Below are 22,838 nucleotides of genomic sequence, written 5' to 3' on the forward strand. Positions count from 1 at the left end.
TAGGAAAGATGGACACATTCTAGATGTATCTGAAGAAGTAAGTGGTGACTCACAAAAGCTCATATCCAAATTTTGTTAGTCTTTATGGTTCTACTGAACTCTTACTCTTTTCTACTGCTACATCTTGATTTAAAACTAAAGAGTTAAGGTTTTGCTCATTTCAAACTTCCAAAGAAAAAAATGCAATTCTTCACAGTCTATGAAGGAGTTCTGCCCTTGTTTAAAGGCCTCTGGTGACAACTCCTTTATTCAAGAAACCACACCCCTTCTCTAGCTATATGAATATATCAATCAACATAAAGATCATCACAATATGTTCCACATATGCAATGTAAAGACAAGGAAGCAGTCATTTTCCCCATTAACTTGGTAATAATGTTTTTTTGTTTCAAAATGTATAGTGATAATTGCCTTTTAACAGCAGTAGTTCTAGTTGCAGCAATTAGTGGAGTCTTTTCTTCTTCTTTAAAAATACCATGCTGAGAGCCTGGAAGAGAATTAGAAGTAAAGTTAGATGAGAGAATGGAGGGTTCCTAATAAACATCCAGAGAGCAAAACGTGTTCCATTCATCATGCACTAGGAGATTCTGAATGTGTCTAGTAAAAGGGCATTTCAGGATCAGTTCAGACATTTTGGCCCTGCAGTACATTCCTACATGCTGAAAACATGTAGCCAGGTATTAGAAACACGTCTGTAACCACATGGATGTCTCAGGCATATTAATGTATGAATATTTCATACCATTTCCATGACCATTCTATCTTTTGGAGGAGGAGAAAGATTGGGAAAATTAGACAAATTGAATGTTTGCCTGGGTTGCACATTATGCAGCTTGTTACCAAAATTAAGGCCGGCTTCTTATTAGAAAAGAAACTTATGAGTATGCCAAATGATTGGACTAACATTTAGGCCCTGTTTATGTTTCAAACAATTTTATTAGTAACATATGGTAATAAATTTCAATTTCTTACATCATTAATAACTACTTTTTAAATCTATCCCATATATTACTTTCTACCCACTCCTCCCCCCGTTACTTGACTCCCGGGAGTGTTATATACTTAAAATATTAATATTAAAGGTACCCTTAATTAATAAGAACCAAAATTAATATCCTCCTCCCTCTTGTACTTAATCATTATCAAAAATTGTCCAATGTCCTTTTATTTTCCACTCTTTTTTATGTATCTCCTGAACTTTTTCCACTACATCTTAAATACTTCTAAATCATAGTCTCTTAAGGTTCTTGTTAACTTGTCCATTTCACTCCATGTCATAACTTTTACAATCCAATCCCAAACTCCTTATTTGTTGCATTTGAAACCAATCATATTTATAATTCAGCTCCTCAGCAGTTTTCAACTCTATTTTACCGCTTTGTATTTTTAATAGTTGATTGTATGACATCCATTTTCCCTCTCCTGACTCAGCTGTTATTTTTATTACTTCTGCTGGCACTATCCATAGTGGTTTTCTCTCATTGCCATATTTCTTATACTTCATCCAAATATTTAGCAAATTATTTCTTATGTAATGGTGAGAGAAAAAAAACATCCATCTTTTTCTTCCCATAGTACATATAAGCATGCCAGCTGAATTTATTTCCATGACCTTCCAACGTTCAAAGTTTTTTATTCAAAAGCGTCACCCAATCTTTTATCCACACTAAACAAACTGCTTCATGATATAATCTTAAATCTGGTAATTGGAATCCTCCTCTTTCTTTAGCATCTATTAAAACTTTCATTTTAATCCTTGGTTTCTTTCCAGCCCATATAAATTCTGAAATCTTTCTTTGCTATTTATTAAATTGTTTACTGTCTTTCACAATCAGAATAGTTTGGAATAAATACATTATTCTCGGCAAAATGTTCATCTTAATTGCAGCTATTCTACCAAGCAATGACAAATTAAGCTTGTTCCACTTTATCATATCTTCATCCATTCTACATCATAACTTTTCATAATTATTTTTAAACAAATCAATGTTCTTCATTGTTATCTCCACACCCAAATATTTTACTTTAGAGGTAACTTCACATCCCGTTAACCTCTGCAATTCCTTTTGTTTATTTACTTGCATATTTTTACATAAAAGTTTTGATTTTTCTTTATTAACACCAAGTCCAACCAATTCTCCAAAATCTTGTATTTTAGCTTAACAACAAAGGTGTTACTTGTGTAGGATTTTCATTTATAAACATTATATCATCTGCAAATGCTCTATATTTATAGGTAAATCCTTTAATTCTCAATCCTTCTATTTCTTCATCATCTTGTATTTTCATCAATAAGATTTCAAGAGTCATTATAAACAACAATGGTGAAAGCGGACAACCTTGTCTTGTACCTTTGCTGATTATCATTTCATCTGTAAGATCTGCATTTATACATAGCCTTGCACATAATTCAATATATATTGCCTTTATCATTCTTAAATAATGCAACATCCTTCTCTGGATGTCTTTCATAATATTCTACAATATTTACCACAGTTCTAATATTGTCTCTTATTTGCCTTTTAGGGAGAAAACCCGCTTGATCTTCCTTTATAAAATTTATTAAATATTGTTTAAGTTGTTCTGTCAAGATTCTTGAGTATATCTTATAATCATTATTTAATAATGAAATTGGTCTATAATTTTTTACATTCATGACATCTCTTTCTTCCTTTGGAATCAACGAAATTACAGCTTCTTTCCATGGTATTTTCCCATTTAATCTTATCGCATTCATCAATTTTTGAAGTTTGAGTACTAATTTAAGCTTTTTATAAAATTTTGCCATATATCCATCTGGCCCAGGTGCCTTTTCAATTTTCATTACATTAATTGCTAATTCAATTTCTATTTTTTCAATTGGATCATTCAAAATGTTTTCCATATATGCAGTTAAGGGTGCTATTTTGATCTTTTGCAAATACGCTTCGATCCTTTCTTTCTTTACTTTAACACCCTTAAATAATTTAGCATAATACTTTAAAAATTCTCTCTTTATTCCTTCTTGATCTACCATCTCTTTTCCATCAGCCACAATTTTATTAATAATTTTACTTTCTCTCTTTTTCTTCAATTGCCAGGCCAAGTACTTTCAAGGTTTGTTTGCTCCCTCAAAAGATTTCTGTTGTCATTTTTTCAAATTCCATTCCATTTCCTTATTTAACAAATGTCTCATTTGTGTTTGAAGTATTCTAATCTCCCTTATAATTTTCTTTATTCCTGGCCTTTTTCTTAATTCACCTTCTTTTTTCTTAATTTCATTTTGAATGCCCAACATCTGTTTATCTTTTGCTCTCTTATCTTTATTATTCAATGTTATTAATATTCCTCTCATTACTGCCTTGTAGGCATCCCATACCATCTGAAATTCTATATCTTCTCTATCATTGACTTGGAAGAAAGCTTTCGTTTCAGTTTCTAAAGATGTCACTATTTCTTTATTTTGTAGTAAATCTTCATTTAATCTCCATCTTCTCAACTTTTTAGACAATTTTGTAATCCACATTATTGGGTTATGGTCAGCCTATTTTGGGTAAAATATCTATCTTTTTTGTTATAAGTCCCAAATCTTTGGTACCCCACAACATGTCCATTCTAGAAAAAGAATTATGTCTGGCTGAAAAAAAAGGTATAGTCCCATACTTCAGGATTGAACTTTCTCCATATATCCTCCAAATTCTCTTGTTTAACCAGCTCAAAAAAAGACTTTGGCAATTTCCCTTCTTTATCAATTTTTTTCTTCCCAGATCTATCTATTGTGTTCTGAATTGTTCCATTAAAGTCCCCCATCAACAAAATTTGCCCATAGGTCACTTCATCAAGATGTTGCGTAATATTTTTAAAGAAAATGTCCTTTTCACCATTTGGAGCATAAAGTCCCAACAATAAAGTGTTTTTAGCATTCAATGTAATTTCCACCACTATATATCTTCCATCTTTATCTTTAAAAACCAATTTCAGGTCTAATTCTTTTTTAATATAAAAAATTTCTCCTTTCTTCTTCTGCTCAGCCAATGTGTAAAATTCTTGTCCCAATTGCTTATTCCATATAAATTTATAATCCTTTTGTCTAATGTGCACTTCTTGTAAACAAACTATGTTACAATTTTGTTTTTTTATCCCATTAAATGTTGCCCTTCTTTTTTGTGTTGAGTTTAGTCCATTTACATTCCAAGATATCAATTTGTAATCCATCATGGTGCAAATTCTTTATTTTCTCCATAGAATCTACGCAATTGTTTGTAATTGTAATCCTTTTCCCTTGAAGTTCAAAGCTCAAACCTTCAGGTATTATCCATCTGTATCTCATTCCATTGTTGCATAATTTTTCTGTCAGTTTTTTCTATGCATTCCTGTCAGTTAACACTTGTCTTGGCAACTCTTTCATAATTCTTATTCTACTACCTCCCACTGTCAATGTCTTTTCAAAATTTTTGTTCATGGTTTTTCTCACCATTTCTTTTGTCATAAATCTTATGACCACATCTCTTGGCAGATTATTCTTTTTTGCATAGAGTGAATTCACTCTATACATATAGTCATACATATTTCTATTCCCTTCAGGATCTTCCTCCAAAAATTCTGCAATTATTTTTATTATGTATTCTTTCAGATCAGATTCTTAATCTTCTGGTACACCTCTCAGATTGTCATGGGTGGCCTCTGGGTGGCATAGAGGGCCTCTATGTCAAGCTGGAAAAGTGCAACTTTGACCTGCGATCCGTCGAGTTCCTTGGTCACATTGTGTCACCGCAGGGAATCCTCATGGACCCGAAAAAAGTGGAAGCGGTCCTAACCTGGCAGGCTCCTCAGAATCGTAAAGTCCTGCAGCGGTTCCTTGGTTTTGCCAACTACTATCGACAATTCATCCCGGCCTATGCATCCATGACCACACCACTGACTCAACTACTCCGCCCCAAAAAACCCCAGAGGCCGATAACGCCTTCTCCACCCTGAAGACTCACTTTGCCACTGGCCCACTCCTGCGATCCCCCGATCTCCAGCTCCCCTTTACGGTGGAAGCTGATGCCTCCAACGTGGCCCTGGGAGCAGTGCTGTCCCAGCGCGAGGAGCCGTCCCAGCCACTCCAGCCCTGTGCCTATTACTCGCGCCAGCTCACTGCTGCAGAAAGAAACTATACCATCTGGGAGAGGGAGTTGCTCGCGATCAAAGTGGCTTTTGAGGTTTGGAGACATTACCTTGAAGGGGCTCGCCACCCCATTCAAGTGCTCACCGACCACCGGAACTTGGAGCACCTCCAGACCACCCGCCGTCTCAACCAATGCCTGATCCGGTGGTCCCTATTCTTCTCCTGCTTTGACTTTCGGGTCACATACATCCCCCATACCCAGAACCAGGGTAGGGTCCAATGAACCGTGCATCCAGCGTTTGTTTTGTCTATTGGCTAGCTATTGTGGTGAACTAAAAAGTTTTGTTTATTATTATTTTGAACATTGTTTTTATTATCATAAATTGTTGTTAGAAGGTTGTTTTCTTTTTAGAAATATTTTGCAATAAGGGTATTGCTTGGAGAAGATTAATTTGCCTGTCACAAACAGGAACATGGAGTTTTAAAACAAACATTGAAGAGGCCTTACTGAATTTGCGGCTGTGAGTGTGCTTACTTTAATAAGAATGGAAAATAAAGCAGGGGCCATTCCCACGGAAACTGTAAAAAAAAAGAAATTAAAGAAGTTAAGCCACCATTTATTTCACCTAGTGGTCTGTCTGGGCCAGGGAAATTTACACCCATGCAAGGAGACATGAAAGAATTGCAAACTATGTTAATGACTGCTATAACACGGCTGACAAGTAAAGTAGACAATATTGGTGAACAGATGGCAGAGATTAAAAAAGAGCTTTTGGAGAATAGCAGACAGACAGCGGAGACCAATAAAGCCTTAAAAACACTAGAGGTTCAGGTGATGGAGAATATCCAAAAGGTGGAACATCTGGGAAAAGAATAGAGTATACAAGACTCTAGACTTTTGCAGCTGGAAGTAGATAAAGTTGCCTATATGTTGAGGTTTCAAAATATACCAGAAGAGAAAAATGAAGACCTACAGAAAATGTTAAGTGAAGCCTTGGCTGAAATCTTACAGGTGACTCCTCAGAGGATGGAGGAAGAGTTTGATCAAGTTAGATGGATGCTGTAACGTACTCGAAGCGGAGACGAGAGTAGGGCAACATGGTTTATTAGGAGCACGTTGCAAGAGAGAGAACACGCGGGCCGGGTCCCACTTATATACAATGCCCGGTACAGCCTACAGGGTTGGTCAGGCCAATCCTGACCCGTTGAACTTCCCGCCACAGCTGTTGATGGGCGGGGAGATTCGCGCCCTGCGCTGGGGCTTCTGGGACGGCCCAGTTGCCCCTGCGCCCGGTCGCATATTATTTACTGATACACTACACCCCTCCCCCCCTGGTTAATGAACATAGTCTTGCAGATATGCAGGAGGTCGGCGCTCTCTGGTGGACCGTCTGGGGAGGTCCTGTGGGGGAGGCGCCGCCACCGCATCTAATGCTGCGGGGGACCCTGGTGCGGACGGTGGCGGCCAGACTGGTTCTTCGGCACCTACGGGCTCTGGCGGTTCCGGTGCTACCTGGGCCGGCGTTAGGGGTGCTGGGGCCGCGTCCTCCGGTCGGTCCCCGATGAGCTCCTCTCTGGCTCTGGCCTCTTCTGTGTCCGCCAGTTCCTCTGGTAGCGTGCGGCGCCTCAATTGGTCTATGTGCCGCCGTAGTACCTGGCCCCCCTCAGTTGATATGTCGTAGTGGCGGGACCCGGTGACTCGTAGCACTCGGCCCGCCACCCAATTGGGCCCCCTTGCGTAGTTCCGGGCGTAAACCGGGTCGCCCGCGAAGAAACCCCTGACTGCGTCCCGGACCTCGGGGCTCTCGTGGGTGTCTGACGCCCGGTCAGGGTGTAGTCTGTCCAGCCGGGTTATGAGCTTTCGTCCCATGAGGAGCTCGGCCGGGCTCACCCCTGTGACCGGGTTGGGGGTGATCCTATTGTCGAATAGGAATGCCGCTAATCGGTGGTCCCAGTCTCCCTGTACAATACGGCCCAGGGCTTCCTTGGTGGTGCGGACCATCCGCTCTGCCTGACCGTTGGTGGCTGGGTGGAAGGGGGCCGACCTTATGTGCCTAATAAGGTATCGCTGGAGGAACGCCTGGAAGTCTGCGGACGTGAAAGCGGTCCCATTGTCCGAGACTATGGTGTCCGGGATACCGTGTGTGCTTAAGACCCTGCGTAATGCTCGGATTGCGGCTGCGGACGAGGTGGACCCTACGGGGATGACCTCGAGCCATTTGGTGTAGGCGTCCACAATTATCATGAAGATCTGCCCCTGGAAGGGCCCCGCGAAGTCGAGGTGGAGTCTCGACCATGGTTTCCTGGTGGACTCCCACCTAGTGGCGGGGGCGCTGGGAGGCTCGGGCCGCGACTCCTGGCACGTCTGGCACCTGCGGACCCAACTCTCTATTTCCCCGTCCATTCCCGGCCACCAGACGTAGCTTCTAGCCAGGGCCTTCATACGAACTATGCCGAGGTGGGTCTCATGGAGGGATTCTAGAACACGCCTTTGCAGCGGGGGCGGAATCACCACCCTACTTCCCCATAGTAGGCACCCCTTGTGGGCCGCTAGTTCCTCCCTCCTGACCTTATAGGGTTTGAAATCTTCCCCCATGTTCCCCTCTGGCCACCCCCTCACCACCCAGTCGAGCACCCGTGCAAGTGTCTTATGTTTCTGGGTGGCCTTGGCGACCTCCGCTGCGTGAAGGGGCGGCTCTGGGAGGCTTTCCATCAGCATGACCTGGAGTGCGGGGGCGGGGTCTGGACCCATTTCCGGAAGCGGCAAGCGGCTGAGTGCGTCAGCGTGACCCATAGCCTTGCCGGCCCGGTGTACCAGTGTGTAAGTGTAGGAGTTGAGGAATTGATTCCACCTCAACATGCGCTGTGACAGGATTTGGGGGGTTTGTCGATCTGGGGCCAGCAGACCTAAGAGGGGCTTGTGGTCCGTGGCTATGGTGAACCTCCGCCCGTACAGATACTCATGGAACTTGCGGACCCCTGCCACGATCGCCAGAGCCTCCTTGTCTATCTGCGCGTAATTGCGCTCTGCCGGAGTCAGTGTGCGGGAGTAGTACGCTACCGGCACCTCCCTCCCGTCCGGGAGTTGGTGCCCCAGGACTGCTCCCACCCCATACGGCGACGCATCGCAAGCCAAGATGACGGGAAGGCCCTCGTCAAAATGGTGGAGCACCGCATTGGACACCAGAACGTCCTTGACAGCCTGAAACGCGGCGGCTTGTCGTTTGCCCCAAACCCAAGGGGCTTTTTTATCCAGTAGGCGGTGAAGGGGCTCTGCTAGGGCTGCCTTGTGGGGGAGGAATGAGTGATAAAAGTTAAGGACCCCCAAGAAGCTTTGTAGCTCCGCTTTGCAGGTGGGGGCCGGAGCTTGCACGATGGCCCATGTCTTTTCTTCCGTGGGGTGGATTCCCGCTGCGTCCACGGCGAACCCCAGGAACTCCACCCACGGAACCCCCAGCAGGCACTTCTCCCTCTTGACCTTGAGCCCCGCAGCCTGGAACCGGCGGAGCACCTCTCTTAGGCGGTTGCCGAATTCTTCGGGGTCCGGGGCGGCGACTAGCACGTCATCAAAAAACGGCTGGACTCCCGGGATCCCTTTCAGGAGAGCGTCCATTATACTCTGGCAGATCCCGGGAGCGACGCTAACCCCGAATTGGAGCCTCCTCACCCTGAAGGCCCCCCTGTGTGTCACTATCGTTTGGGCTTCCGCCGTCTTAGCATCTACCGGGAGCTGTTGGTAGGCCTGTGCCAGGACCAGCTTCCCGAAGATCTTGGACCCCGCTAGGGCAGCCAGAACGTGGCTTACCACCGGCACTGGGTAGGGGTTATCCTGCAGTGCCTTGTTTATCGTGCATTTATAGTCTGCACAGATCCGCACCTCCCCGTTTGGCTTGATGGGGGTTACGATGGGGGTCTCCCAGGTGGCATAGTCCACAGGCTCCAGGACTCCCTGGGCTGTGAGGCGGTCTAGTTCGGCCTCTATTTTTGGCTTTAAAGCGAACAGGACCCTCCTCGCCTTGAGCCGAATCGGCCGGACCATGGGGTCTAGCGGTAGGGAGATGGCCGGCCCTTTGTAGCTCCCTAGAGACCCATCGAACACGTCAGGGAACTCTTGGCATATCTCCCCGAACCCCCTGGGTGTTAGGGTTTGCCCCACCCCTTCCACCCGGATTCCCAAGGGTTTGAACCACGCCAGTCCCAGCAGGGTGGCAAGCTGGCGCTTTACCACCAGGATGTCCAGCAGGCCGTAGAAGGACCCCCGCTCGACTTGCACCCGCGCCCACCCCGCGATTTGCACCGGATTCTTCTGAAAGTCCCGGAGTATGAAGTTCGCCGGCCGTAGTTGCAGCCGCTGCCGGGGGCACAGTTCCCTCAGGGTCTCCTCCGCTATGAGGGAAATGGAGGAACCTGAGTCCACCTCCATTTGGCAGGGGTTCCCTTCGATGAGGACTGCCACTTTAATTTTATCGGGGGTGGCGAGGGGCAAGTTCAGTACCTGAAGGGACGTGGAGTCCGTGGAATGGAACTCCGCCGACTCGTGATGCGTGGTCGGCCTCCGGTGGTTGGGCTTGGCTCGGCAAGCCCTCGCAATGTGGCCCGTTTTTCCGCAGCTCCGGCAGTCCCAGTTCCGGTATCGGCAGTCCCGCCTGTCGTGGGGGTCACCGCAGCTGGCGCACTTGGTGGCCGGAACCCTCTCCGTCGCTGGGGGTCGTTCGGCTGCTCGGGGGCGTTGGGCGGCTCTGCTGGGTGGCCCGGCTGGGCGGCGCAGCTGGTGGGCTTCTTCCTCCTCTGGGCAGTCGTGGTCCAGCTCCTCGTGGTGGGCGGCTTCTGTCCGGGCCTTGGGGAAGGTCCTGGAGGTCCTCTCGAACGCCACCGCCTCGCTGAAAGCGCTCTGGAGGGTGAGCTCTTCCTTGGCGAAGAGCTTCTGCTGGAGCCTCTCGTCGCGGAGGCCCCACGTGAATCGGTCGGCCAGGGTGTCTTCCAGCTGTGGGAAGCTGCAGTTCCCGGCGATCTTGCGGAGAGCCGCCAGGTAATCGGCGGCCGATTCCCCCACGGCCTGGTCTCTTCTGTGGAACAGGAACCGACGGGCCACCCGCGAAGGCTGTGGCGAGAAATGGCCGGTGAGGAGCCTGATGATCTCCTCGTAGGACTTCTCCGTGAGGCGGGCGGGGGCCGAGAGACCCTTGGCGATCTCGAACGTGGCTGGCCCGCAGATGCTCAGGAGAACGTCCCTCTTTGAGCCTGCGTCGGTGACCTTGTTGGCCCTTAGGTAGAACTCGACCCGCTCTGCGTAGGACTCCCAGGCCTCGGGATTGGCGGGGTCGAATGTCTCGATGTAGCCGGTGGTTCCGTTCTGTGTGGCCATGGCGGCGGCGGTCAGGCCTCGTGGTTGCCCTAGATCTCCGTGGTAGCCGCTGAGGCTAAGATCCCATCCTCGTCCCCAGTGTAACGTACTCGAAGCGGAGACGAGAGTAGGGCAACATGGTTTATTAGGAGCACGTTGCAAGAGAGAGAACACGCGGGCCGGGTCCCACTTATATACAATGCCCGGTACAGCCTATAGGGTTGGTCAGGCCAATCCTGACCCGTTGAACTTCCCGCCACAGCTGTTGATGGGCGGGGAGATTCGCGCCCTGCGCTGGGGCTTCTGGGACGGCCCAGTTGCCCCTGCGCCCGGTCGCATATTATTTACTGATACACTACAGGTGCCATCGAGTTATACAAGATGAAACAAACTACCTAGTGAAGTTCATTTGAGACTCACAAGAAAGAAGACTAAAGATGACATCTTGAAACAAGTAAGAGATAGACCTATGATGATAGCTGGAAATATGGTGAAAATTCTAAGAGAGGTCCCTTGGCCTGTGAGACAAAAGAGAAGAGAATATCAAGCATTAACAGATTTTTTGAGAGGAAGAGAGATACCCTACATGTGGCTAATGCCAGAGGGCCTTCTTTTTACATACCAGAAGAACAGATATAGAATTAACTCCACCTTCAAAGCTCAGAACTTTTTGGAAAGAATGAAGAAAAAAGAAAGCAAAAAAGAAAAGAAAAGAAGGATAAGGATGAGCAGGAGGAAGAAGGTTCTGGTGAAGAAGATCCAAATGAACCACAGAGATACCATACAAGACAGCATTCTAAAAAAGATAATGATAAGAAAAACCCATAATGGCTTCAATCGTTTCAATTAATGTGAATGGACTTAACTCTCCTGCCAAAAGGAGAAAGACATTTAGATACTTGGCAAAAATGGAAATGGACATAATTTGCTTAAAAGAAACTCATATTCTAACTAAAGATCAATTTTTTTTGAAAAATAAAAAATTTGGTAACTTATTTACAGCAACAGATACATACAAAAAGAAAAGGGGAGTGGCAATTTATATTAAAGATGGAAGAATTTTATTAGTGGAAATTACATTTGACAACAAGAAAATTTTACTTGCAAATATTTATGCTCCAAATGGTCATCAAGAATTTTTTTTTCAAGATTTGCGTCTTAAATTATCAAATTTGGAGTATGTAGAATATTGTTTAATAGGAGATTTCAATGCTGTTCCTAACCGACAACTTGATAAAAAAACACACAAACAGATGAAAAGTAAAGGTCTTCAGCTCCCAACAAGTTTTTGGAAATTAGCAGAAGAGATGGATTTGGTGGATGTATGGAGAACAAGATAGCCCAACTCCAAAGACTTTACTTACTATTCTTCTAATCACCAAACTTGGTCAAGAATTGATATGTGCTGGCTTTCTACAAATTTGATCAAAGAGTTAGTGGATACAGAAATTCAAACAAGAGTCATTTCAGATCATAGCCCTATAATGATAAAACTACAAGGCCCATGGATGAGAAGATCATGGAAGTTAAATACTTCAATTTTGAAAGATAAAGATTTTCTTAAAGAATCTAAGGCGGAAATGAAATCCTTTTTTAAACAGAATATAATACAAAAGGTAAAGATGCAAGTAGTTTGGGACACTGCTAAAGCTTTTTATAGCGGCCTTGCAATTAGATATTGCATTAAGAAGAAAAAAGAAAAAACTGAAAACGTTCAAAACTTAATGTCACAAGCTGGAGAAACTGAGAAGAATCTTAAAAAACAACTAACAAAATATGACTTTCAAAAAAAAGGTGAAAGAAATGCAACACAAATTGAATTTAATTCTTATGGAAGAAGTGGAGATTAAATTAAGATATACTAGACAAAAATTTTTTGAACATGCCAATAAGCCTGGAAGGTGGTTGGCTTATAGGATAAGAAAAGAAAAGGCCAAAAGAATAATTATGATATTGAGAGATGAGAATAATAAAGAGAAAACTCAAAAATAAGAAATACGTCAAATCGTGGAACAGTTTTATAAAAAAATTATATGAAGACAAGCAAGTTCATAAAACAGACTTAGAAGAATCTGTTAAACAAAATAACCTTAGTAAATTTACAGAAGAACAACAAAAAATTCTGAATGAGCCAATAACAATAAGGGAGCTTCGAGAAGCAATAACATCCCAAAAGAATGGTAGATCTCCAGGTCCAGATGGCTTACCTGCAGAATTCTACAAAGCTTATGAAGAGTCTTTACTTTTACTATTTAAATGCCTGATTGAAAAGATTCAAGAGGAAGGTCAAATTCCAGTTTCATGGCAAGAAGCTACAATATCTTTGATTCCAAAAGAAAATAATGATTTGAAAGATATTAAAAATTATCGCCCAATTTCCCTTTTAAATGTGGATTATAAAATTTTCGCTGCAATATTGGCACAACGTTTGAAGAAAGTCTTACAATCTATAATACATTATGACCAAGCAGGATTTCTTCCTAAATGATATTTGAAAGATAATGTCAGAACAATTTGTAACATTTTAGAATATTATAAGAATCATCCAGAGAAACAACTGCTTTAATTTGTTTAGATGCTGAGAAGGCATTCGACAATCTTCATTGGCATTTTATGTTATAGCAACTGAAAGGTATGGAATGTGGTGAAAATTTTTTGAGAACGGTAGAAGCAATATATTCCTCACAAAATGCTAGGGTGACAGTGAGTGGTGAACTAACAGAAGTAATCAACATTCAAAAAGGTACAAGACAAGGCTGTCCACTGTCTCCTCTACTTTTTATTTTATCCTTAGAGGTATTGAACAATCAAATAAAGGAAGATATAAGCATAAAGGGACCTGTGATAAATGATGAACAATATAAACTCAGAGCTTTTGCTGATGACTTAGTTTTTATATTAGAACAACCAATAGACTCAATAGATTGTCTTATAAATAAGATTAAACAATTTGGCTATTGGGCAGGGTTAAAGATTAATTATCATAACACAAATTTTTTGACAAAGAATATGATGGCAAATCAAATTCAGGCCTTCCAGCAAAAATCAGGATATTTGTATGAAAAAAGAATCAAATATTTAGGTGTGGTTATTCCAGACAGATGTAGCAATTTAAAAGTCGATAATTATGACAAACTACTTAAAGAAATTAAATTTTTTTTGGAAAAATGGCATGATCTTGAAGGCAACTCTTATTTTAGGAATCACTGGTTTCAGAAATCTTTATATCATATGTAGTCATGGTTAAAGCCTAAAATCTATCAAAAAATTCCAAGATGGGTTTCACCAGTAGAAGCATTTATTCACCCAAATCTTTTAAAATCAAAACAGAGATATAGGTATGATGATCTGTTGGGGAAAGATAATCTACTGAAAACCAAAGAAGAATTGGAAAATATGGACATTAAAATGAATTGGTGGTTGAGAATGCAAGTTGAATCCAGATATGCTAAAGACAAGGCAATAGGCTTCATCACAGGACGATATTTATTTGATAAAATTCTTCTGGGCCCACAAGAAAAGTTAATTTCCAAATTATATGCATATCTACTTTAAATGTAGACACAAGATGAAGTTGTAAAGGATTGCATGGTTCAATGGGCAAAAAGTTTTGGTTATAATATTACATTAGAACAATGGGAAAGACTGTGGAAGCTTAATGTTAAACTAACCAGGTCAGTAACCTTTAAATAAAACCTTTACAAGATGTTTTACAGATGGTACTTGACCCCACAGAAATTGTGTAAGATCTATACGAATATGTCTAACAAATGTTGGAAGTGCACTAAACAGATTGGTACTTTTACCATATGTGATGGATGTGTGAGATGGTGAAAGACTACTGGAAAATGGTGCATGAAATGTTACAGAAGATTATGAAGACTCAGATACATTTCAAACCAGAACTTTTTTTATTGAACCTATTTCCAGAGGACTATTCTAAAGAGATGAGACATTTGTTGGCACATTTTAATACAGCAGCTACAATCCTTCTGGCGCAAAGATGGAAATCTCAGGAAATTCCCACGAAAATGGACTTGGTGGGAAAAATTTTAGAGCTGGACTTTTTATCCCAGCTGATGACTGGGAAATCTAAAGAAGCAAGAGAAAAATGAATGAAACTGTATGTTTGGCTGGATACTCAAGACTCTTAAGATTCTCTGGTGTGAACTGATTTTGTTTTCCTTTTTTCCTGTATTTCATATTATAAAATTTACCTCTACTGGAAATGTCAAATTATTAGATAATAACAAAAGACTTATACTATAAAATTTTAAAATGGATCCTATACAGCTTAGATAAAATAATATGGAACAATTTATGTAAAGAAAATATTGTAGAATTATCCATGTGTTTTTTGGAAAGCATTCTATGTAAAACAAGGCCAGAATGTATTGTGCTTTCATTTTTCTTTTCTCCTATCCCTATCCCCCAATTTTTTTCTGAAACTAATAAAATTTTTGAAAACTGAAAATGGTGGAGCTGGGTTGGGAAACCTGGGAAGAGAATGCCCCCCAGTGGGGAAGAAGAAGACAATCCCCTATAGCCTGTTCAATTTGAGATGCTGGAAATGGCCCAAGCCCTGAGGCAAGAGATGCACAAGAAGTGTGATACCAGATTGCACAAACAGTTGCCCAACTAGCTCCCCCAACTGGGGGGGGGCAGGAGCAGAGGTCGGGGCCAGTGTCGGGGCTGGTGTCAGGGTTGGAGCAGGGGCCAGCGGTTATCAGCCCATAAACCCACAGCTCTCTCCCCCACCTCAACCGCTTGCTTAACCCAGAACCCAAGAACTTTCAGCCACATTCAACAGGGACCCAGAGCAAATCAAACACTTTGTGATCCAAGCAAATAGCTACCTCCACTACTGGGGAAATAGGTTCCCTGATGAAGCCAGTCGAGTGGACTATCTGGGGTCCAAGCTAGAAGGGGCGGCGGCCCGCTGTTATGTAAGCCTGTATGTGACCCAAGTTCAACAAAGTTTGTGGGGACACAAATCACATATCAATTTGGTTCACAAAAGAATCTCCCAGTTTGATTTTGTTCGTTGTTTGGCCATGAACTGATATGAACCGCATTTTTCTGGTTCATGCCTATCCCTACTGAGGATGTAACACATGTTTGCTGAGTATGTGATTAGTTAATCTCTTACCTATTCATAGTTTTCAAAAGCTGTAGTGTGTGATCAGAACAAAATTGTACAATATAGCAACCTACTATGCACAACAGTTTGTATATTTCACCTTTTTCCATTGATCTCAAAGTTGCTGTTTATTTGGTGTACAAAAACATCCAGTCCCTTCTTACAACATCCATTTTCTTATTCTCTAATCAACTTCAATATTGGAATATATTAATAGGTATTTTGACCTTGACGTTTTTTTAACAAAAGCCATCATAACATTGAAGTTCAGAAAAATCGTAGACATAATAAAAGCTGAATGCGGTGGCTCAACCCTCAATTTTTATTGGAAGATGTGGCCTTGCACTTTCTTTCACTACTCTTGCCTGTCATTGGGTAGCCTCTCTGTAACCCACCTACTGCAGGCCCTGTCAGGCCAGAACCCCATCAGAAGGCCACTGACCTTTCAGTGAGACAGTTCTCTGCTGAGAGATTCCCCTGGAGTCTTACTGCTTACTCTGCCTTTCCTCAGTTCATTCCCCCCCCAAACCCCCCCCCCCCAATACTGCCACAATTTTGCTGCCTCCAACTAACACTCCCCAACAAAGTTGCACTTGCCCAGTACACACACACACACATACCATCCCTACTCTTCATTTGCAGCACAGTCTGTGCTTGAATCCAGTGTGAACTAATAATCATGTGGCAGAACATCATTTAATAACTATATATACTGAAGCAAACTCTGACAGAAAACAGATCTCTTCAACGGGAAGAAAAGGAATGTTCCATCACAATGGGGGGGGGGGAGTTCAGCACCAGAGAAACAGACTCTCTATATTCTATACTCCAGCCCCCTTTCCACCTGCAAATTGTCTTCACTCTTTCTATTCCAATTAGGCTAAAGTGGGCAGTTTGCTTTAAGAGGCAGGAAGATATTGGAAGGCTTCCTTTTGCTTGCCCACCCCCACCTGCAAGTTGGAGAGGGTGAAAGGCAGGTTTCTAATACCTTCCTGCCAGCTTGCCTGTCTTCCTGTCATTTCTCTGTCTCCCTGTCTTCCTTCCTTTCCCTTTATTTTATTCCTTTCTCCCAAACTTTAACATAACTCTCATTCCTCTTTATTCATTCCTCTCTTTCTTTCTCTATCTCTGCCTGTCTTTGGCTGTTTCTAAACTAGGCAGTGCTCATTTTAAAATGATCATCTACATTGCATATTGTCTTCATTTCTGTCTTGCTTTGCATTTTCCAATGTCCTCTAAACTCAGTTTGTTGAATGGGCATCGAAAACGGTTTCACCCATGAGTTGCCCCTCACTTTACAAGAGTATTTTGAAAAGGAGTTTTCCTGAACATCCAGATCTAAGGTTGTAATTGTAGAACTTTCCCTTTGAGTTTTCAAACTCCTCCCCAAAGACCACTCCCACATTTCATTGTTGCCTTGTGAGAGCACTGATTCAGAAAATCACTAGGTGTACTGCTCAGAGGTGCTTCAGTGTGTGCTCTCCTCCAAGCAGGACTTTCCTTGGAGGAGAACATGCCTCTCCCAGCTGCTCTCACCTTCAAGGTGAAAACAGCCAGGTAGGGCATTGGTGCAGCTTCTCTGAGCTGGGCTTCCCTCTCAACAGAGGCCCAACTTGGAGGACAGCACAGGGCATTGACGCAGCTTCTCTGAGTGCAACTACACCTCCAAGAGCACACTGCACAGGCCTAGCTCAGCTAGAGCCCGCCCAGCCCTCCTTCCATGCTGCATTGCCTGCTCTCCCCACAGGTGGGAGTGCACTGGCAGGGCAGGTGTGTGTGGGGGGGTGCGAGGCAGGTGCTGACCTGGGATGCCCAAGGCCCTAGCACTTGGACTGTCCACATCCCAGGCAGGCAAAAGAGAAAGTAGAGACATGTGCACCACTCAGAGGCTGCCTTCCTTTGCAAACAAACACAACCTTCAAGTGGCGGAGAGGTGTACCACACCTCCCCTTCACCTGCCTGGGTCCTAGGCAGGCAAAAGAAGTGGTATGCAGCAGCAGTGTGTGCACCGCCATGAGGGGCAGGGGTCCTTGCCTGGGGCGGCAGGATCCATGGCCAGCACATGAGCAGGCAAGGTTGGTGCTGGCCTGGGATGCCCCCTCCCCACTACACTTGACTGAGAGGGGATGGACGGTGCATCAGCAGCACTCTCCACCGAGCTGGGCTCAGAGGAGAATGCACTCTGCCCAGCTGCTCTCACCTTGAAAGTGAGAGCAGCCGAGCAGGGTGTGTTCTCCTCCAAGCTCAGAGGAGAAGAATGTGTCCAGCCTACCCAGATTCTCTCACTTTCATGCAAGAGCAGCCAAGTGGGGTGCCGCCTTCTCCTCTGAGCTAGGCTTCCCTCGCAAGGAGAAAGGCGGTGTGTGGCAGGAATGTGCATACTGCTGTGCGGTGGGCAGAGGTCTTTGCATAGGGCAGCATCTTTCCCTGCTCCAAGTTGTTGGTGGTTCTGCCCACTTCTCTTCCCCCCTGCTGGAATAAAAGCCCAATTCCAACCAGACCCAAAACAAAGCCCATTTTGGGTGGTTGGAAGTGTGTGTGTGACAGCAGCATTTTGACTGGGGTTTCAACACCCCCTACCCGCCCCCCACACACACACACACCTATGACCAGGCAATCTTGAGAGGCAGCTGAATTGAATCTCCAGCCTCTGGGAGAGACAAGGACCCACGGGCTTTCTTCCTTCATTTGCAAATTTAGATGTAACACTCCACAAAAAGTGAGGAGCAAATTTTTAAATGTGGAAGCATTTTGATTGGTGCAAGTTTGTAGCAGGTGGATTCAGTGCTCACTAGATAAGGAGCAAAGCTGAATGGTGAAAGTGCCTTTGTCTTTTTCTCTCATTCTGTCTATCTTGCTTCTCATTTTTCTTTCTCTCACTCCCCCCTCCTTTTCCTACCTTCCTTCTGTTCTTTCTCTCATTCTTTCTCTGTATCTCTATCTTTCTGTCTTTTTATTTTATTCTGGCTGCAATCACACACACTAAATAATCCATTTTCAATTCAAGAAATATCTGGAGACTTTGGGGGTGGAGCCATGAAACATTGGGGGTGGAGCCAGGAGCAAGGCTGTGACAAACATAATTGAACTTCAAATGGAGACTAGCCATCACATTTAAAGGGACCACACACCTTTTAAACATTTTTCCTCCTTTGAAAATAATGAAGGAAAGGGGCACCTTCTTTTTGGGCTCAATTCTCCATCATGCCCTATGAGAATCATTCTCCATAGGGAATAATGGAGTATCCAGCAGACATTTCCTCTCCCCCCCCCCCCCAGCTTTCTGATGACCCTGAAGTGGAGGGAGGGCCTCCAAACCAGGGAATCCCCTGCCCCCAACTGGGAATTGACAACCCTACTTTCAATCCACTTTCAATGCACTTTCCTACTGAATTTCACTGTGTGAACTGGCAAAATCCAGATGGAAAGTGCTTTGAAATTGGATTGAAACTGCATTATTTAATGTGTGTGATTGCAGCCTCTGTCTGTCTACCTTCATTCCTTCCTTCCATTTCTCTTTCTTTCACTCTTTTCTCCCCATCTTTTTCCAACCTTTCTTTCTCTGTCTCTCTCTTTTTCTTTCATTCTTCCTTCCTTCCTGCCACCTATATATTCATTACCCCCCTCCCAAATATTTTTCTAGGACCCATTGTATGTCTTCCTACAACGGGCTTTAATGCTAGTAATTTGATAATTTAACAAATCAAATTAATTGAAAAAATTAGCATTTTATAAAATGACCTTTAGAAAAGCTGTTGCAATACTCCATATATTCAACTGCCATATCAGATTTTTGCAGCTCTTTGGACCATATGGCAATAATGAGACATATTCCCCAAACTCCATAGGAAAAAATGACATTTCAGACAGCTTAAGACAGGATACTGAAACAAAAAGGGCAGCTCCAAATAGAAAGATATGATGACCAACTCAGCCAAAGACACACATCTGAAACAGCACAGATGGTCAACACGATAGCAGAAGGTATGGGGATCTGAACATGTAGCATGTTCTATGACCTGAGGCTTTCAAACAGGGACTCTGTGAATAGCCACCATCTTTTACTGAAGAATGAACTACAGGACAATCAGGCAGGCTAACAAGGGGACTCTCTGCTACTCTTGTCTGCATGCCCAGTCAATCACACTCTATGTAACTTCTTTCTCAATGTTTCTATTTGACATGTTTTATCTACAAATGGTGGATAGCAAAGCTGGGATATTAAACATATATTACTTAGGTATGTTTGTCTTTTACATCTGCTTTGCATTTTCAATTGCTTTTGCAGCTCACCATTCACTAATTTCTAGTTCACCAAGAACAGGACTTCAAGATGATATTCTATAAGACCCCAAAGTGGTTGCCCCCATTCCTCATTGTTTCCTATGATGGGAAACACATGCAAACACAGGCAGCAGTCAGATTCTCCTGCAAAATGCTGCTGTGGAAAGTCAACTGTGGTGAGGATGCTTGTGGTGAGGATGCTTGTGTGCAAGGAGCATAACATTGCTATGTGCCCAAGCAGAACAAGTGCTACTGTGGCAGTACCAAGGGGTAAAAGGATTACTGAAGGAGGATAGGGAAATGGCTGAGAAGCTGAATGCATTTTTTGCCTCCATTTTCACTGTGGAAGACAAGAAGTGTTTGCCCACTCCAGAACCACTAATTTTGGAAGGGGTGTTGAAAGATCTGAGTCAGATTGAGGTGACAAGAGAGGAGGTCTTAAAACTGATAGACGAATTAAAAACTAATAAGTCACCAAGTACGGATGGCATACATCCAAGACTTCTGAAAGAACTCAAAGTTGAACTTGTGGATCTCCTGACAAAAATATGTAATCTTTCATTGAAATCTGCCTCCATTCCTGAGGACTGGAAGGTAGGAAATGTCACCCCCATCTTTAAAAAGGGTTCCAGAGGAGATCCAGGAAATTTACGGGCCAGTCAGTCTGACTTCAATACCGGCAAAGTTGGTAGAAACAATTATCAAGGACAGAATGAGTAGGCACATTGATGAACATGGGTTATTGAGGAAGACTCAGCATGGGTTCTGTAAGGGAAGATCTTGCCTCACTAACCTTTCTTTGAGGGGGTGAACAAACATGTGGACAAAGGAGACCCAATAGATGTTGTTTACCTTGACTTCCTGAAAGCTTTTGATAAAGTTCCTCATCAAAGGCTCCTTAGAAAGCTCAAGAGTCATGGAGTAAAAGGACAGGTCCTCTTGTGGATCAAAAACTGGCTAATTAATAGGAAGCAGAGAGTGAGTATAAATGGGCAGTCTTCGCAGTGGAGGACGGTAAGCAGTGGGGTGCCGCAGGGCTCGGTACTGGGTCCCATGCTCTTTAACTTGTTCATAAATGATTTGGGAGTGAGCAGTGAAGTGGCTAAGTTTGCAGATGACACTAAATTGTTCAGGGTGGTGAGAACCAGAGAGGATTGTGAGGAACTCCAAAGGGACCTGTTGAGGCTGGGTGAGTGGGCGTCAATGTGGCAGATGAGGTTTAATGTGGCCAAGTGCAAAGTAATGCACATTGGGGCCAAGAATCCCAGCTACAAATACAAGTTGATGGGGTGTGAACTGGCAGAGACTGACCAAGAGAGAGATCTTGGGGTCGTGGTAGTGCAATAAAAAAGGCCAACACCATGCTGGGAATTATTAAGAAGGGAATTAAAAACAAATCAGCCAGTATCATGCCCCTGTATAAGTCAATGGTGCGGTCTCATTTGGAATACTGTGTGCAATTCTGGTCACCACACAAAAAGGATATTATAGCATTGGGAAAAGTCCAGAAAAGGGCATCTAGAATGATTAAAGGGTTGGAACACTTTCCCTATGAAGAAAGGTTAAAACACTTGGGGCTCTTTAGCTTGGAGAAATGTTGACTGCGGGGTGACATGATAAAGGTTTACAAGATTATGCATGGGATGGAGAAAGTAGAGAAAGAAGTACTTTTCTCCCTTTCTCACAATACAAGAACTCGTGGGCATTCGATGAAATTGCTGAGCAGTCAGGTTAAAACGGATAAAAGGAAGTACTTCTTCACCTAAAGGGTGATTAACATGTGGAATTCACTGCCACAGGAGGTGGTGGTGGCTACAAGCATAGACAGCTTCAAGAAGGGGGTTAGATAAAAATATTGAGCAGAGGTCCATCAGTGGCTATTAGCCACAGTGTGTATATATATATGTGTGTGTGTGTGTGTGTAACTTTTTTTTTGGCCACTGTGTGACACAGAGTGTTGGACTGGATTGGCCTTTGGCCTGATCCAACATGGCTTCTCTTATGTTCTTACAAGTGACACACAAATAGGACCTTAGTTCAAACATGAGAATTTCTCTGAATTACAAACCTAGGGGGGTGCTTTCTGCGAGGACCACAACACAGAAACAGAGCATTGAATGCACTGGTGCTAAGCAGCAGAGCCCTGTGCCAACCTAATAGTGGCACAACCCAGTGGCACAACCCTACCAACTACCAGGGCTGGATCTACATATTTTTGAGGGAGGGGGCAAAAGTAAAAAATGTGTTCCCACTCAAAAAAATGGTGTGGGGAGGCAGCATCAGCATTAGAGTGCTGCCTGTCCTATTCTGGGGGAGGGGAAAACTTGAGGCTGCTTTTTCCACCCAGCTTGTTTCCCCAGGGCTGGCGGCCACAAGGGGCAGGTAAAGGGCGGCTGCAGTGGCTGTGTTGCTACTACTAGGCAGCATCCACATCCTTCCCTCCCCTCCACCTGCCCATCCCAGCGCCAGCATACTTTGGCTCTCTGCTGCCACCACCGCTGCTGCTCCTCTTGAGGAAGTTTCCTCCCGCTTTTCTCCACCTCCTCCTCCTCCCCCATTTTCTGCCAAGCCCACTCACTTTCAGCTGCACAACTCCTTGGGGAAGGGGAGAGGGTTTCTTTTCTCTTCCCTCACTGCACACTGCTTGCTCCTTTCCCTGCCAGTGGGGCTACCCAAATGAGGCTGGGCTGGGCTGGGCTACTTTGGCATAGGAATCAAAGTGACCCCACATTACAGCAACAAGCAATGGAAACTTGATAGTTCTTTCAGTCATGGCATTAGCTACTAAGAAAAAAAACCCCTCAAGAATAACTTTCTTCAGAAACACAGGACAAAGAGGAGACAAATTTGGAATTGGGGTAAAAAATACCCTCATTGAAATCATCAAAACCCCACAAAGCAGAAGACACAGTTGGGAATCTATAAAACTGTATTTTAAAGAAAGCAATCATTGTAACCTTCCACCACCCCCCACCACCCCA

At 43.7% G+C, this 22,838-nt stretch overlaps 1 protein-coding gene across 1 annotated transcript; it reads right to left on the reverse strand.

Annotated features, from left to right (window-relative positions):
* Positions 1-7,061: 7,061 nt before the first annotated feature.
* On the reverse strand, positions 7,062-22,415 carry LOC132570122 (uncharacterized protein K02A2.6-like; the record flags this gene model as incomplete). The annotated part of the gene is made up of 3 exons (XM_060236556.1): positions 22,332-22,415; positions 8,004-8,429; positions 7,062-7,640 (listed from the first exon to the last, which is right to left on the reverse strand). Coding segments are annotated over exons 1-3 (1,089 nt in total), but the record flags the coding sequence as incomplete, so codon positions are not given.
* Positions 22,416-22,838: the final 423 nt, after the last annotated feature.

The sequence above is a fragment of the Heteronotia binoei genome, chromosome 4, assembly GCF_032191835.1.
Source record: "Heteronotia binoei isolate CCM8104 ecotype False Entrance Well chromosome 4, APGP_CSIRO_Hbin_v1, whole genome shotgun sequence".
Lineage (NCBI taxonomy): Eukaryota > Metazoa > Chordata > Lepidosauria > Squamata > Gekkonidae > Heteronotia > Heteronotia binoei.